The sequence below is a fragment of the Pelodiscus sinensis genome, chromosome 5 (genome assembly GCF_049634645.1).
Source record: "Pelodiscus sinensis isolate JC-2024 chromosome 5, ASM4963464v1, whole genome shotgun sequence".
In the NCBI taxonomy this organism is placed as follows: Eukaryota; Metazoa; Chordata; order Testudines; family Trionychidae; genus Pelodiscus; species Pelodiscus sinensis.
Genome location: NC_134715.1, coordinates 16,144,305 through 16,162,219, shown reverse-complemented (window position 1 = coordinate 16,162,219; position 17,915 = coordinate 16,144,305). Strand labels below are relative to the sequence as shown.

Genomic DNA, 17,915 nt, shown 5'->3' with positions numbered 1-17,915 from the left:
TTCTACTTTGTTTTATATGTAAAGATCAGTGAGAGTTAATGCAAAATATATGCTTTATTTGCAGGGAAATTCAGCTTGGTGTGTATGTTTTTAAAGACCTGTTATTTCCCCCCTTTATTGGAGCAATAGGAATAGCAATATTGCTTCTGGGTAAGATGATTTCCAATTTATTGCTACTCAAGGCCTGGATACTAATCAGAGTTCTTGGTCCATAGCTAATGAATTTGGAATTTTTGTGGCAGAAAAATTAATAAAAACATGATGACCTATCAAAATCTGGCTGCTGTGAACATATAATTAGTGCCTATGATGTCTGAGACCCAGCTCGAAGGATTTTGTGGCAAGGGCAGCAAGGGCAAAGAAAGTCACATTAAAAAGAGATGAAATCTCTGGTGGGTCATTTGAATTTCATCTGCAGGGTAATTTCCACGCCATTTAGCCATATCCACAGCAGGAATAAAGAGGACAAAATACATTATTAAAATGACAAGGTCATACAAGGGGGGATTTGGATATGAGGGCAGTTAGTATGTTTGATAAAATTCAGTGATAAAGTAGGATGAGTTAGAGTCAAATCAGGGATTTCAAGTGTTTACAGAAAGGTGGTACATGGGAAGGAAAGGGCTGAAGCATACACGTTTCAGGGTGTTGAGGGCTAGTCTCTTAAGCAGAAGAGAGGATTACAAAGCCCCTACATTAGCACTGGTGGCTTTGCACATTGAAGTGCGTAGGTCAAAGAGTTGCAGAATATTTTTATGACACTTTATGCATCGTGAGATCCATTAACAAATAATGAGTGGTGTTGGGCCTATCGTATACGTGCTATTACAGAGGGCTTTTTCCGCCTTGAAATTCTGATTTTTAAATCTAGGCTTTACATTTATATCGAGAAAAGTGAAGACCATTTGGGAAGATATGCTACAAGACCAGAGCTTTCTGCTTCTTTATATCATTGATCATATTTTATGCCTACTTTGCGGTTGTGGATGCTCCAGAGGGGTTTTTGTGCAAGAAACCCCTATCGGCAAAAGTGCAGGGGCTCTGATGGCCATTCTGTGAATGGCTATCAAAGCTTTCTTGCACAAGAGTGTCCGTGCAGTGTGGAAGCTCTTTTGTGCAAAAGCTTTTGTGATGGGCTTTGAGGTCTGGATGCATTTTTGCACAAAAACTCTTGCACAAAAGGCTTCTTGTGCAAAAACCCTGCAGTTTAGATGAAGCCATTATGTATTTGGATACATACACTAATTTGTATTATGCTGCTTTACCACATTAGATCAATTTGGACTGGCTCAGACAGAAGGAACCCATCTTGATTTGCATTAACAAACAAAATCTTGTCTGTTCATTCTTAGATTTCAAGGCCAGCCAGGACCACTACGATTATTCTGCATGGCCTCCTGTATAATTTAGGACAAAGAACTTTACTCAATAACTTCTGTATCAAGCCCATAACTTCTGTCTGAGTATGAAATTAATTTATAAAGATAAAATATAAAGATACTCACAAATTATATAAGGCCAAAAAGAAAATAGACATAGTTTTTAACTTGATGCAAGAAGCTAAAGAGGAGCTCAAATTCTGAGCTGCCAAACCTATGCAACACCTTTGGAGTACAGGGAGTTGCACAGGGAAAATCAGGGCAAAATTTGACCCAACGCATCCAAACCTCGGGTTTGATTTTTCACTGCCTTGTAAAAGTAGACATACAGTGAGCATGGTATGTGAGCATAAAACATGATCAGTTCAGAAGCTTCCACTCACTTACATTTGTGATTTTTTTTTCATATTAATATCCCTGTGGACTCTCTTGTCACTGGAGTAAATGGTCATACAAGGAACAAGGTTGTGGAGAATCAAGCCCCTGGGCTCTTAAAATTCCACCTGTCCTGCTGGAGGAGAACAACTTTCTTAGAGAGAACCAGTATTATGCGATGGAATTTAAATTGCAGGAGAGGAGGCTATTCAAGGTACAGATAAATAACTCTTCAAACTGCTTCATTCAAATGGTATTTTGCATTTATGGCTGACTTATGTACGGTACAACAAGTAACCAGTAAATGTACTGACAGGTGGATACTTAGCTGGGATGGAGCCAGTTGCCAGTCTGAGCCAGACTTCTTGACCGTAGTTTAGCTCTAGTAAAGCATGCCCAGTTATTACCTTGTCAATGTACTTGTTACCGCTGACATTTTCAGATTGGAAAGCGAGTTTGTCTAGTCCATCAACCACTAAATAGCCAGAGATGCGAGGACTGAATGATGCAATGGTGTACTCAAAAACATATACCCCAAGATATGGAACACGGAACTTTCCACTTGCTGGGACATAGGAAGATCCATAGTTGACATCCAGATTGTTAAATCTGATGGGGCCAGGAGTAGTCATCCCATAGGTGTGAGAGGCAAAGAAAGCCACCATAGGTGCATATCTGTAAGATCCTTTGGAAAAATCTGCAAAGAGTAAAGCATAATTTTGATATGTTTCTTCATCTTTCCCTCCTATTCCACATGTGTTGCATAATTAAAGAGGACCCATACTGTTATGCTACAGTTTCAAGTAGGAATTGAAACAGACACAGTGTAGAGACATTAAGGCATCTCATTAAGTAGCTTCAGCAGCTAGAACAGAAACAAAATGAATCCCTATGCACTGCAGAAAATTCAGTTTCCTCCACAATTAGTGCCAAGTGCACCTACAAAAGCTATATGTCAGAAACAGCACGGGAACCTCATTCTTGACTGTACTGCATTATTATTAAGAAAAGCTTTTCTATTTCCTCTTTCTCCTTCTACAGGGTCTCTTTCTTTCCCTATGCCACAATTTTTTAGTGTATATGGGGAGTTCTAAAGCCAGGAGTTATATTCACGGGCCCTAGACAAATATGGGAGAGATTTAGCACTCTTGATAACAAATGGGGGAAATAAGAATTTATGTTTTTTTCCATTCCAACTGAGCATACACACTAATATCCCTGAACTGTAAAAATGATTTTACTCACTATTCATATGTAGTCATGAATGAGAAGCAGCCAAATAGCTGCTGTGAGCAGAATTTAAATCACATTTCATGTGGCTTGGATGTAAAATGTCTATTTATTTATTTTTAAGCTTGGCTGAACATACATAGTTTCTGCTGTCCTAGTTACCAGTAGCATTTATGTGGCACAGTCCAGATCATGAGGTGTCTTAGTAATTCCTCTGATTTGATTGACTGGCTGAAGATCTGGCCCCAGGCTCAGAACTAGATAGTGGCAGCAGCACACCCCAAGAAATGCTGGGCCCATCATTTTCCAGTGATGAAATTTTACTAATCTGTAACAAAATTCCATGCCAGCATGTTCAAATACATTTCTAACACCTTCCCCAGTAACCTGTGTGTTCAATCCACCTGTGTGGGTTTGTGGGTGGGCCTATGACCAAGACCAATTTAAACCTTGTGATGTGGGCCATATTAAAATAGGGGATTATTGGTCATCAGTAGGGATTAAGTCGTTCAGTGCTAAAACACAGGACTCTGTTACTTGAGCTGAAGGAGTAATTTTCAATGGTAGCATTAGTAGGCCCTTATGCTCTGTGAACCAGTCTCTAGAAGGGGCCACAAAAAATTTAGACAGTGTATTATGTCAGCAAATGTTGGCTGATTAGTGCATGATACAAAATGTTCACATGCACTAGTATGCTGCCTTGCTACATTCCGTATGTCACGCCCCCATGCTTTATGAAAATTGGCTTATGAATATGAATACAAAAGATTCTTTATGCAAAATAGGTCATGTAAAATACCATGTTTAAAGTTACAAACTGCTGGATCTGTATATCCCATTTTTGTGCACATATCATTCTTGTACATGGAATTAGAAATATGAAGTGTGAATCTGTTTTTAATTCTAAATGTGTTAATGAAGGCCATTAGTGATACTTTAGGAACTTAATGGCTCAGTACACCAATGACCTGTGAGTGGTTTTATTTTCCCTATAAGATCAAACTGCGATTGGTCCTAGAAAGACATATGACCATGACACTTGATACTGGGAATCCATCTTGAATTGGGTATTTTTCCATGGTAATGGGGAGATTGAACAAAAAGTTCCTGCCCTGGGGAAAAGTCTATTTAAGGAATAGAAAGCAGTCAAGTCTTTGTTTTGTTAAGTTTAATTTTTACCTGGAGGGAACAACCACTGTACACATCTCTCTTTCACTGATAAAAGGGAGCAATTTTTTATCAGCATTCTCTGTGCAAAACTTTTTTAGAAGGGCTAGGTCTACGCTATCACCATTTTTTGGAAAAAGCTACGCAAATTGTGGAGCACAATTTGCGTAGCTTTTTCCAATCGCTTTTCTGGAAAAGGCTTTTCCACCATTAGGCCCCATCTAGACGGGCTTTCGGAGGAACCCTTATTCCTTGTAGAATGAGGTATACAGGACTGCCCGAAAGAGCGCATTTGCTCTTCTGCAAAAAAAAGCAGAAGAGCAAATGTATTCCCTGGACATGGCGGAGTTTTTCCGGGATACTGGAGGTATCCCGGAAAAACCCACCAGTCTAGTAGTACCCAAGGTAAGTCAGGTTTATTTGGAATTTTGGTTCCTTTTGAAGGTTGGTTTCTTGGGCATTAATCAATTGCCTTATAGCTGAGTTCTCCCAGAGCTGGGCTGGTTCACTGACTGTGTTGCTCTGCGGGGGGTGAGGGGTGTGTGGTAACCTTAACTCTGTGTGTTGGCTGGGGAATACCAGTGCATCTGACCCAGTGGACAGAATGGTGGGAAACCCCAGAGTGCAGGAAGGCAGGCATCAGTGGCTGGGAGATAAACCTGTGGAGATTTCTGTTATCCAACCCATTGCACCATACTTACCTACAGTCACAGCATTTTCATCCGCCAACTTCATACTGCAGTTGACTCCTCCAAAGGGGTGGCGGCAAGCACAAATAAAACTCTGCTTTTCATTGATGCAGGTTCCTCCATTCTGACAGGGAGAGCTAGTGCAGCCCACATATTCACCTATGTTAAAGGGGAAAAAACTGAATTGATATGATCGATATATTTACAAAAGTTAATTACAATGGCTCCCACTGGCTCTCACCTAGGCCCATGCAAAACTTTTTCATCCCTACTCAAAATCAGGTGAAATTCCCCTTCTGAATTTGTGTGTGGACACAAACAAACAAACAAGACTCCAAGAAGGTTCAGTCAGCACAGGACTTTAGCAGTCAGTCAACCTGTTCAGCTTACACATTTTTACTCCATGAAACTATCTACTTTTTTGTTAGTCTCTAAAGTGCTGCAGGACCATTCATTATTTTCACTCCAGTCAGTGGGTTCCAGAAACATTCTCTCTATCTCTTCTCTCTTTCTCTGATACATGCATGTGCACACGCACACACATGCACGTGCGAACACACTCACACGCACACACACACACTCTTATCACCTTACTCTCTTGTCAAGGTTGGCAGATAAGATAAGATGGAAGATGTTACAATCCTACCTTCTGTGGGTGGATGGCTTGGAGTCATCTAACAAATTTGCAATTAGGGGATGGTGAGTAGACATATTGGTGGTCCACCGCAAGCCACCACAGGGACGGCGTTCATTGCTCACCACACCATTTGGTGGCAGAAGTCACCCAATATGGATTATTTTGGATCAAGATGGGCATCGAGTTCTCATGTCTTGGAGCTCTGCTAGGTATCCCTATCTTAAAATCAGCAGGATTCAGCTAGATGTCTGCAGTTTTGGACATGCAACCACAGAGGCTGCTTTGAAAATGTGTCCCAGAAATGAAAGAATGTAAAAGGTTTGTACTATTCAATGGAAAGTGATGAATATTAAGAGCTACTGAGACACCTTAAATTGTTCATTTTTCTACTATTATTTTGGTCAATCAAAGTCAAGAGCTTTAGAGAATATTTCTTTGCTGTAATGCAGTGCATTGGTCTGAGCCATACACTGTACAACAGACTCAGGCCTTAAGAGCGGAGTCCAGCAGTTGAAATTATGCATAAGCCTATGAAAAAATAGCAAGTTGGACAACTTCCAGGTGTGCATGAAAAGGTTGGTAAATTTAAAAGGGTAGTTTGGAGATGAAAGGTCCTTTCAAATAAGCTCTGATTGCCAGAATAAGTGTTGTATTGTCTTTTTCCACAGATAACTCTATGACAGCGAGGGAGGTATTTTTACTTTCCAGCACAGTCATTTCAAGTGCTACTGCATTTAGTCACATTATTTATATGAGGAATTTTATTTCATTGAACAGAATGTTAAAGCTTTTTTCTCCTTGTGCAATGCCTCTTGAATTGAGTTTAGACTGATCAGACTTGTGGCCTGAAATACCAAAAAGGTTCCTATATGTCGCATGTAATTTTTTCCTACAGTGAGTATCCATCCATCCTACAGTGAGAATCCATCACAAGAGTGCCTGAAATAAAGCAATGTAAGATTGCAGTGTCAAAAGTCAGAAGACAAGCAGCTGAAGATGAAGCACTTGTTTGCTCCTGCCTGGATAACCACTTTGCTCTAGATTTAATTGAAGTGACTCTTGACTCGCATTTCTCAGACTCTCACAACTGCTTAGCCCCTCAGCTTTTGTTATGTGTAAGGAAACATGGCTGATTGTGGCATAGTTCCAAAGTACCAGCTGCTCTGAGTGGGCAGCCCAGTGTGCATGGGATGCTGAACAGATCTCAGCCTGTTAACTGGCCTCTGTTTGTGCCTCGCGGCTGGGGACAACCAGAAAGAATAAATACATCAATGAAGCAGACAGGAAGAAGGAGGAAAAGGCTGGTTAAAGATCTGCAAAGAGAGGAGCATGTGTACTGTGGCAAAAGACATTAAACTCATCACGAGAGACCCTCAGCTGATATATATTGGCGTAAGTCAATGGAGTTACATCAGTATATAGCAGCAAAACATCTGGGCCTCCAATTGCTAGAGAGGGCCAAGCCAAGTTATTAAATGATCCCTACAAAATGAGGAATTTCCCAGAAGGCGCTTGTCCTCTAGCTGTCTGCTGCAACACTGTCATCTCTATGCTGTGCTTCTAGCACACTACGACCCTGTCAAGCCACCAAATATTTTTCTTTCCCTTGCATCATTCAGCCCTATGTGATATCTCTTCACACATCCTCTGAATGGAGTAAAGTTGCAGACAGACTTCACTTAGGGAAATACCTTGGAGCACATCTCTTTTTATTTAAGTCTTTGCGAGTCACCAGGCCTGGGAAGTGGAAGAGAGACTTGACAAGGATAGATAAATTAAAGGTTTAAATGTCAGGAATAACTGCACAGGATAAGAAAAATGAGGCTACAGTTACATGCAGCATAGTGGAATGGAGGGCAGATGTGGTATTAAGGCAGAGTTCTACTACTCTTAGCAAAGGCACACAGCCACAGTCTCTCTATAGGGAACAGTCTTCTGCTTGTGGTACAAATAAATCTTCAAACAAGTAATGAAACTCTATCAGTATCCACTGAGGTGCAGTTTAGAAAGAAATCAGATATTTAATAATCTGAGGGATGAGATTATTGCAGCTGGCCTGTTTATGGAAAGGCATGAGTCCAATTATTTAATTTGGGAATGGCTTAAGAAGAAGGCATTTATAAATAATTTCTCAATGCTTGGTTTTCAGTCACTGTGACTGTCTAACTACCTGCAACCATTATAAGGTAGGCAGCGTTTGGGATTATCGTGAGTTATTTCTTTAACACTCTCATAGGGTGCGTCTAGACTACATGGCTCCATTGATGGAGCCATGCAAAGTAGTTTACTTGATACAGTTAATGAAGTGGGGATTTAAATAATCCCCACTTCGTTAAAATAAAAATGGCCACCGTGCTGTGCTGACAATCATCTGATCCTGCACAGGTCAGCAATCTAGACACGGCGCGGTCGACAAGGGAAGCCTTTGTCGACCGCTCCTGTAAACCTTGTGAAATCCCTTCTTCATTGACTCTGACGAGTAAACTACTTTACATTTCTCTGTCAATGGAACCAAGTAGTCTAGATACACCCATAGGCTGCCATACCACAACAGAGTTGCTATTAGTTCAGTAGTCTGAATCTGAGAGTAGCTGGGAATGGGCAACAGGAGATGGACCACTTATTGATTACCTGTTCTAGACATTTCTCCTGGGGCTCCTGGCATTGGCCACCGTCGGCAGACAGGATACTGGGCTAGATGGACCTTTGGTCTGACCCAGTATGTCTGTTCTTATGTTAAACTGGCCCAGTCTGACAGAGATAAAAGTAGTGTCTCTTCAGTGGCATAGGTGAAATGAGTTCCTGGTCTCGATCCAGTGGCAAAGACACCATAGAACAAAACCCACAGATTTATTGACTCCCCTGTAGACAGTCTCAGAAGAAAGACCAAAGACTACATGGGCATGGAGCTGCCTGGAATGATGCTCTCACCTCAACTGCAGCATTCAGGGTTGAAGCACATTGGCCTTGTGGCTGAGACGTTGCTTGTACGGCAGTAAATCTATCCTTACTGGTTCTTTATTAAAAGAGAAAATGTGAGTCTCCAGGACTTTCATTACCTTTTGTGAGCACTAAATTTTGTCTCTTTTCAAAAAATTCACAAAATTTCATCTGTCTCTTATTCTATCAAACTAAATATGCACAATTGAAGTATGAAGAGTCAAATTGAATTAAAATAATGATCAGTCTCTTGCAATTAAAATACGCAATGCAAAATACAATTGGGCTTATTTTACTGCATGCTTGAATGATAAAGCAACAATAGAAGCTTAACATTTCTGTCAGGAAGAGTCAGAATTTACATATATCAGTTAAATGTGGCCCAAAATAGATCTCTACTTCCACATCTACAAACCGTCAAACTCTCATTTTGAGAATCCCATCCCTAATGGGACAAATGGGAATTGTGCATTAAAATTAAATGATCTGATATGACTTATTGAAAGACAAAAACATTAAATCTGTATTGGTGTTATCCATTTTTGCACACAACTTGCTTCTAGGAGTCTGGGCCAGAATCAATAAGCAGGAAGAGAGGAAATAAAGTGGAAATATTATTGAAACCTCAATAAACGATAACATCTTGGGTGCTTGATTCTCTGATGAACTGTGAATGGTGACTTTAGTCAGGCCCATGTGAGTGTACCAAGATAGAAGGAATGGAAAAAAGATACATGTGATGAGAACAAAGAGAAAATACCCTTTATGCCTCTCTCTCTCTCTCTCTCTCTCACACACACACACACACACACACACACACACACAAAATACATCACTTGCTCAAAGACTATTATCCCATTGAAGTTGGTTACTAAGAACTGTTACTTTGATAATTACTTTGCATTCACACCAAATTCCCACTACATTCACCATGAAATGAAAGGGCTTGAATTGATTCTGCATTCCTTGTGTAAACTTGCAATCACAAGTGGTTTCAAAACTGCAGTTTTGGGCCTTTCCTTTCAGTCATTCTACATGAAGATGATGGGATCAGTTCTACAAATCTATACTTATCCAAACACAGAGTTCAAACTCACACCGTAGTCTCACTGGTTTTGATGGAACTACTCACCTGATTAGAACCAAATCCTGACCTAACCAACTAATGTAAGTCACAAAGGGCCCGTTCATTTAAGTAGGGCCCGATGCTGATCACATTGAGGTTGATGGAAATTCTATCACTGGCTTCAATGGGACTGAGATTTGACCCTACTTGCATATGAGTTGCAGGATTAGGCTTCTCAATCAGTCACAAAATTTAACAAAAAACCCAAACATCTAATACCTATTAAAATGTGTAATTAGGTATTTGCATCTCAGTGATGCTAATGATTTGTATTTGGAAGCTTCAGGGGGTAATCAAGTTAGTCTGTACAGGATAAACTTAAAAAACAACAAATGGTCTGGTAGCACTTTATAGACTAACAAAACATGTAGATAGAAGTGGGCTGTGCCCACGAAAGCTCATGACACCATCTGCATGTTTTGTTAGTTATAAAGTCCTACCGGACCATTTGCTGTTTTTTATTTGTATTTGGAGACTCTCATGGGACTGACACATATAGATTGCTGTGTATGGTTTCTTAATACATGGATAAGAGAAGCCTTTTTGGAGGAGAAAATCCATCCCACAAAGAACAGGACAGAGTGGACCAGATGTTTAAGAGGGACAATTAGACTATTTGTAGAACTCTACATTAATAAACTAGTGACAGTTCAAAGTGGTTATCTACAGAGCATGCTAAAGCCTCAACAGCATTAGAAAATCTAATAGAAACCTTACTTTCAAATTCTATAGAAAAATTACTTTAGAAAACAGTGCGTTTGCTATTATCTGCAAAGATTTCTGCTTTCTACTAAAAGTGAGAATGCATCCAAAGTTATCAAGAAAGCTATTTATTAAAATTCAGAGTCAGATAAATTATAAATAGGAATGACATTTATTCATTCACGCTTAAAAATAAGCTCTTGAAGCAGCCTGCTGCTTCCTATGCTCTGGGCAGTGGCCATGGCGACAGTTTCCTACAAAGTGAAAGATACATGAGGGATCAGAGTGGTATCCTTTTTATCCCCCCTTTAATTTTAATTAGGATCAAAGTTGATTGAATTTCCATCTTTTGTGCAATGACAGAGGCAGACAGAAAAGAGAGCTGATTCAGAAGAAGTTGCTGTACTAAGGCTAAATAATTGAAATTAATTTTTATTTAATGGAAAGGGTTTTGCAGATTTCTGTGCATTTTTTTTAGCATCTTTCAGTTCACAGATAAAAGATCAACTTGTCCCCCTAAGATTAAGATAACTTTGGGCCCAATTCTGTGATCTTTGGGTGAATGGAGTTAATGTGTGTTTAAACCAAAGCACACGCTTAAACACTGCTGAATAGTTGGACTTAACAGTAACACACTTAAATACTGAAATTGCGGTCTTGGTGTTCATTCTAATAAAGCTCAACTACTTGCAAGCAGCCACAAAGAAGTCTCATACAGAGGGAAACTGCAGTTTGTTTTTTTAAATCAAATGAATATTTAGGAATAATTATTTTTGCACCATAGGCTTAACCATAGTAATGGCTATGTGGAAACTGGGAACTTGACCACAAACGGGAAAAAAACTGGACAGGATTCTGCATATAATGCAGACTCTAGTAAATCCTAGTAAGGGATCTGGGAGAAGATGGGATAGAAAAAAAAAGGGGAAATGAGTAATGAAAATAGGTTTGCCAACACCGAAGTACAGGCAGTCCCCGAGTTACGCGGATCCGACTTACGTCGGATCTGCAGTTACGAACGGGGTTCCTCTCCCTGGTCTCCAGCAGACCAGGGAGAGGAAGCAAAGCGGCGGAACATGTGGGCAGCGGACAGGGTTGTCCGCTGCCCACGCGCTCCGAGGCTTGGCTCTGCTTTGCCCCCCCCCCCCCCCGTCCCCCTGGTCTGCAGACCAGCGGGAGGGGGGGGGCAAAGCAGAGCCAAGCCGCGGAGCGCCCGGCCAGCTGACAGCCCAGAGCATCTGGGCTGTCAGCTGATCGCGCGCTCCGCGGCTTGGCTCTGCTTGGCTCTGCTTTGCCCCCCCCCCTCCCCCGTCCCCCTGGTCTGCAGACCAGGAGGATGGGGGGGGGGGGGCAAAGCAGAGCAAAGCCGCAGAGCAAAGCCGCAGAGCACGCGGGCAGCGGACAGCCACGGCGCGTCTGGGCTGTCCCGCTGCCCCCGTGCTCCGTGGCTTTGCTCCAGACACCTGTGGTACAGCAGCTGGGGCGCTGCCAATTGGTCCCGTAGCGCCGCTCTGGGCGCTACTGGACCAACCGGGCAGCGCCCCAGCTGTTCTGCCCCAGGCGTCCTGATTCAGCCACTGCTGGTCAGATTCAGCAGCGGCTGAATCAGGACGCCTGGGGCAGAGCAGCTTGGGTGCTGCTGGGTTGGTCCAGTAGCGCCGAGGAGCGGCGGCGCTACTGGACCAACCCAGCAGCACCCCAGCTGCTGTGCCCCAGGCGTCCCCAAGTCAGCCGCTGCTGAAACTGACCAGTGGCTGACTACAGGAAGCCCCTGCCCCGGGCTTCCTGGAATCAGCCGCTGATCAGTTTCAGCAGCAGCTGACTTGGGGATGCCTGGGGTTCTTAAGTTGAATCTGTATGTAAGTCAGAACTGGCATCCAGATTCAGCCGCTGTTGAAACTGATCAGTTTCAGCAGCGGCTGAATCTGGACGCCAGTTCCGACTTACATACAGATTCAACTTAAGAACAAACCTACAGTCCCTATCTTGTACGTAACCCGGGGACTGCCTGTACATATAACAGGGACATCTAATATGGACATTTTAATTCTCTTTACTGTTGCCTATCCAGCATAGACGGTTAATAATTTTTTCAAAGCGCCTTAGTGACTTAGGAGCCCATTGATAAATGTGAGAGACTCCTAAGTCACTAAACCACTTTTGAAAAATTTACCCAGCATCTTATTATTTCTAATTTTTTTCACTTTCCTGAAGTGACATGTACTAAGCATTTGTTTGTATTATTGAATTTCAGTCAAATCTGATGCCCAATATTGTACCTCATATTTTGTATTTTTATTTTTGCTATTAGACTTCTGACATGAAGTTAGGAAACCATTCACGTGTGGTTCTCCAAAAAGTGCCTTTGTAAAACTGGCCTCTTCCTAATCATCAGGATTTGCTTTCTAGATATACCCAGTCACGCCAGTTTTACTGACTAGACTAGAGCGCTGATCCTGCAAATACTTAGGTATAGACTTAACTTTAAGCACACTACAAATCTTAATGATGTTTTGAAGTACCTAGCTGTAGCCGCATAAAATCAATGGACTACTTACATAAATATGTGCGTAAGTGTTTACAGACTGGGGCCCATACTACATTTTTTTTACTCCTGTTAGTACTGAAAAGCTGACAAAACTCTTGAAAAGCAAATTAGATTCCTATTCTGATTTTCACACCTTTATTCTGACATTCAACTACAGAATCTTTATAGCTTATGAGTTAACTAGACTGTCACTTGATTTTCAGATTCACATTTGAATTAGAATGGCTGGGATGGTATTTACAAATGAATCCATCTTTATTTTTACATCTTAAACCATGAGACATCAGGAGGTCTTTTGTAGAAAGTCCATTTCCAGAGGACGAATACATTTTAAGAGTATGTCTACAATGCAGTTGGACACTTGTAGCTGACCTATGCCAAATGATTTGGTCTCAAATGATTTGGGTCATTTAACTGTGGTATAGACTTTCAGGCTTGGGCTGCAGACCAAGCTTTGGGACACTTCCACTCATGGGGTACATCTAGACTGCAGTGCTATTTCAGGATACATCCAGTATCCCAAAATAGCATTTGCTGCATCTTTACAGTACATCCGTTATTTCGAATTGCAATAAAAATAACGGCCATGCTATTCCGACGTCCTGGTAAACCTCATTCCACAAGGATTAAGGGACTTGTCGGAATATTGGTCTATTTAGAATTAAGCTCAAAATAAGCTACATAATTTACGTAGCTCAAATTGCGTAGCTTATTTCGCGCTAGAGCCACAGTGTTGACACACCCATGTGGCCCTAAAGCCTGGGCTCCCGTCCGTAGAATCATAGAATCATAGAATACTAGGACTGGAAGGGACCTCGAGAGGTCACCGAGTCCAGTCCCCTCCCCTCCCCTCAGGACCAAATACTGTCTAGACCATCCCTGATAGACATTTATCTAACCTACTCTTAAATATCTCCACAGATGGAGATTCCACAACCTCCCTGGGCAATTTATTCCTGTGTTTGACTATCCTGACAGTTAGGAACTTTTTCCTAATGTCCAACCTAAACCTCCCTTGCTGCAGTTTAAGCCCATTGCTTCTTGTTCTATCCTCAGAGGCCAAGAACATCTATATTGTAATTAAATGACCCTGCAGCCCAAGCCCCATAAAGCCAAGTCATCTGGCACAGGACCCCTGCAGGATTGTAGCTGGTGTGTATAGACACCCATTGTCACAGACATGTCGAGACTGATCTGATGCATATTTACTCCTATTCATTTTTAGTCAAGTTTTCCAGCCAATTCTGTTGGGGCTGCTAATTGACTTGGCCAGTCACACTGATTACATAAGCCTTTATTATAACATTAAAGACCCCAGTAGTGCAAAATGCATTACCTGATTCTACAGTATTGTCCGTGTTCCTCTGGCTTCGGCCTGCCAGACTTGTGGTGGCATTCACTGTTCCTTTTTTTGCAACAGCTGGTTTTTTTACAGCCTGTTTCATCTGCTTCTGAAGTTTGGAAATATTGCTCAGAGCGTCAGCCATGGACTTATCCACATACCAGGTTAAATTAGAAAGGACAGTCCCTGTTTTTATTTCTAACACAGATTCTATGAGCTCTTTCAGGCCTCTCTGTAGCAGTGGGATATCAGGTTGAGCAAGTTTAATTAACTGGGGTACACTAGCATTCACTTTTTGAATGCTGGCTGAGGCATCCTGACACAGCTGCCTAGCTTCATAAGCAGTCTTGTTTAAAAGAGGGATATTATTTGAGACACGGATAGACTTGGCTTCCAGGGTCTTGAGTCTTGAACTCAGTGTCTGAAGCTGTTCTTGTTCTGTTGAAGCAACTTTGCCTTTTTTTAGAGAAACACAATTATTAGTCAAAAGCTTGGTTACTTTTGACTCTATGCTTTGTAGCCGAATTTCTTGATCTTTTGATACCTCTGAAGAGTGTACCAGCATTTCTTCTAGGTGACTGATGTTTTGTCGATGCTCAGCCATTTTGAATGATGTTTCGTTTAAAACCTGGTAAACTTTTCTGAGGCCAGAGAAGCTTTTTCCCTCATACTCTTCATGTGGAAAATCTGAAAGATCCTGAGTTACTTTTGAAGTATACTGGTGCCTTTGATTGTCATTGACCAGTGTCTGAAAGGACTCATTCATCTGCTGGAACTGGGGAATAAATGCCAATATGCTGTCCATTTTCTCAGCATCACCACAACAGGCCTCAGTCTTATTTTGCAGGACATTTAGAGTATCCTTCAGAACGAAGTTATCCTGAATGGAATCAACAGCATTGTTTAGAATGATCATAGTTTTATTTAAGCCATCTTCTAGGTCCACGAGGCATTCATTAATACGTTTGTCAAAGATTTCATCTCGAATTTGAGCCTCGCTTTTAAGTTCCTCCTGACTTTTGACAAGTTCTTTCATGGTGGAACTCAGACTGTTCACTACAGTAGTTAGGTTTTCCAACTTCCGGCTGATTGCTTCTGCTTCAATTTGCTGTTCATAGTCTGCTGTCAGACTAAATGGTGGTCCCTGCTCAATCAAGGGCTGGAGGATCTCCATATCATAACACAAATCATTAATTTGCTCATTCATTTTGTCCATCTTATTGTCCAATGGAAAAACAATAGCAGCTAGGGTTTTGTTTAAGACGTGCACATTCTCTTCTGTGCCTTTTAGCTTTGTTTGGAAATCATTCTGGCACTTTGACAACATGTCTTCACATTCTGTATGAAGAGAATCTCTCTGAATTGCTAATCTTACAGTAAGATTACTGATCTTGATATCTTGTTCTCTTAAATCATCATATAGCTGCAGCACTATTAGGCCATGTTTCTTTACTTTCTCTTGAAGAGTGAGAATATATTCTGTAACATTATCATCCACGGCTTTATCTATTGGAGGGACATTTTTGTCTGACATCTGTTCAGCTGATAACAATTGCTCATGGACCTCTTTCATCTCTGTAAGACTCTTATTCAGAGATTCATAGTAAATGGTGCTTCTTGACTGCTCATGCTCCAAGTCAACTTCCAAGGATTTCTGCTTTGCCTGTAGTTCTTTGATGGGCTTGTCACAAGCAAAGCTCATCTCCTCTTTTATCTGTAACAGATCACTCTTCAGCTTCAAGATTTCATTGTTTGTTGTCCTGTCTTCTTTCTCCTGGGCAAACTTTTGTTGGGTCTCATTCAGCTGTTTGACGAATTCTTTTGTGCTCTCAAGATCCTCTGATAAACTAGACACGGTCTTGAAAATTTGGGCCACTGTCTCTTGCATGTCGCTTTGGAAGACTTTAAATTGTTCTCTGATAAGGTCTTTGATGAGTTCATTAATACTTTTAGACTTGAGACCTAAAAAAAAAAAAAGAAGAAGAAGCAAAAAACAAATAACAAAATAGGCTTTGATTTAGAGACATCCATCATTCTTTCATTTAACAAGTACACACAGTCTGTTGCAAGCAAGTGTAGTATAATGGTTGGCTCATTGTGATCTGCTTACTTGTAAATTTAATTTTATGTGGTAGCAATAAACTGGCCTGCTGGTTTTTGAGGACCCGTACTGTTTTTTGAGTTTTACTAATGATTTCAATAAGCCTGGAATCAGAGGCTGAATGTATGGAATCAGCATTTATCTGCTAACTCAGACTACTCCCAAACAAAACCACAGAGAAGTGTGTTCTCTTGGCTTATTCTGAGAAAAATCTTATCCTTCCCCTCAACTACCATGTTTAGAAGATTATGGAAGGAAATATCTGTTTTGCCCTGGCTGTATGGATCACAGAAATAAAGAAAAATTACTGTAGCCATCCTGTCATACATGGGGAGTAAATAGATAAAAGGAGATGGAAGGGGGGAAAGGAATTGAGATTGAGGGGATAGATACTTCTAGTTTTAGTGTTACCAACACTTTATAACTTATAGGCAGCAGGCCTATCGACAGGGTGGAGGGGCAACTGTGCCAGGGCCTTTAGTATCGCCACTGGTGCGCTACACAATTTGGTCCTAGGAAGAGCACATGCCGGACACATGACTCTTACTGGGTCTTCACATGGAGCCACGTGTTTGCAATGGCCACGGGTACTTTTGGTTCTTGCCTATGTCATTTCTGAAAATTATTTGGGCTGTAATTAAGATGTAAAATGAAAATTGTTTCATGCAACAAAAGCCTGACTGCATAAGAAGCTCCTTATCTCAAGCCATCTTGAATTCTGTGTCTATTTGCAAATTGGTAATAGTAGCTTTTTAGGAAATAAGAACAGGCCTGCTGTGTAGTGTGTCTGGTGAAATGACCTTGTCAGATGCTCAGACAAGGAAGCTGTCAAAAGGTCAGCTAGTGCCTTTTTCAAGCCAAGCGATTTAATTGGGAGGTGGTGCAGTAGGTGCAAAAGCACGAAGCGATGCCGTTTAAAAAATAGTAGGAAGTTCTCCTGGCAAGTGACTCATTTATTGTGTTCTTAGATCACAGATGTTTGGGTGATTTTTACACACAGAATAATAGAGCAAAAGAAGAACATTGGGCTGCCCCTTCCTTATTCACCCTCACAAACAAGCAGAGTTTATACATAGTACATTGTTGCTAAACTGCTGGGTGCAACTGTGCTGCAGCAGGAAAAAAGGCTGCGGAGAAACCTGAGAATGAAATCCCAATGGGTGAAGAATTAAAGATGTGGTTTAAGAATCAAATATTTCACATATCTAAGATGGTGTCTTCACACAGGATTCAGTAAATTTGGAAAATGTTCCAGATTTTTAAGAGTAAAGAGAGGAGAGGACAGGGTCTGAATGGATACGGAGAGGACCAGGGAACTCTTATCATGTCTCTTACGCTAAGCAGCATCAAGCTTTGCTAATGTTTGGATGGAAGCCCACTTTAAAGAAAATCTGGGAGCGATAGAAAGAAATATTTGTTAGGAACTCTATGTCTCCTTATCTTCCCGGGTCAATCCATGCTCCACATCAACCTGCCTGCTGTGGCGAACAGCCTCTACTAGTCAAGTAATCCCCCCACACCCTGTTATCAAGCAGATTGGCAAAGAGCACAAGTCTAGGCTCTGCCCTCCTATGCAGGGGGCACAGATCAGCATTCACAGTGCAGACACAGACCAAATTCAGGGCACATGCCACCTGAGGCTCACTATCGATGCATATGCAAAGATGAAGATGCTTGCA

At 41.4% G+C, this 17,915-nt stretch overlaps 1 protein-coding gene across 1 annotated transcript in view; it reads right to left on the bottom strand.

Annotated features, from left to right (window-relative positions):
• Positions 1 to 1,771: 1,771 nt before the first annotated feature.
• Positions 1,772 to 17,915, bottom strand: part of MMRN1 (multimerin 1) — a 72,874-nt gene continuing 56,730 nt past the window's right edge. The window contains exons 6-8 of the mRNA XM_014577893.2: positions 14,130 to 16,097; positions 4,853 to 4,999; positions 1,772 to 2,451 (exon numbers count right to left, since the gene is read on the bottom strand). Of these exons, the coding sequence (XP_014433379.2) occupies positions 2,030 to 2,451; positions 4,853 to 4,999; positions 14,130 to 16,097 (2,537 nt within the window). The 3' untranslated portion in view covers positions 1,772 to 2,029. The remainder of the gene's footprint in view (positions 2,452 to 4,852; positions 5,000 to 14,129; positions 16,098 to 17,915) is intronic.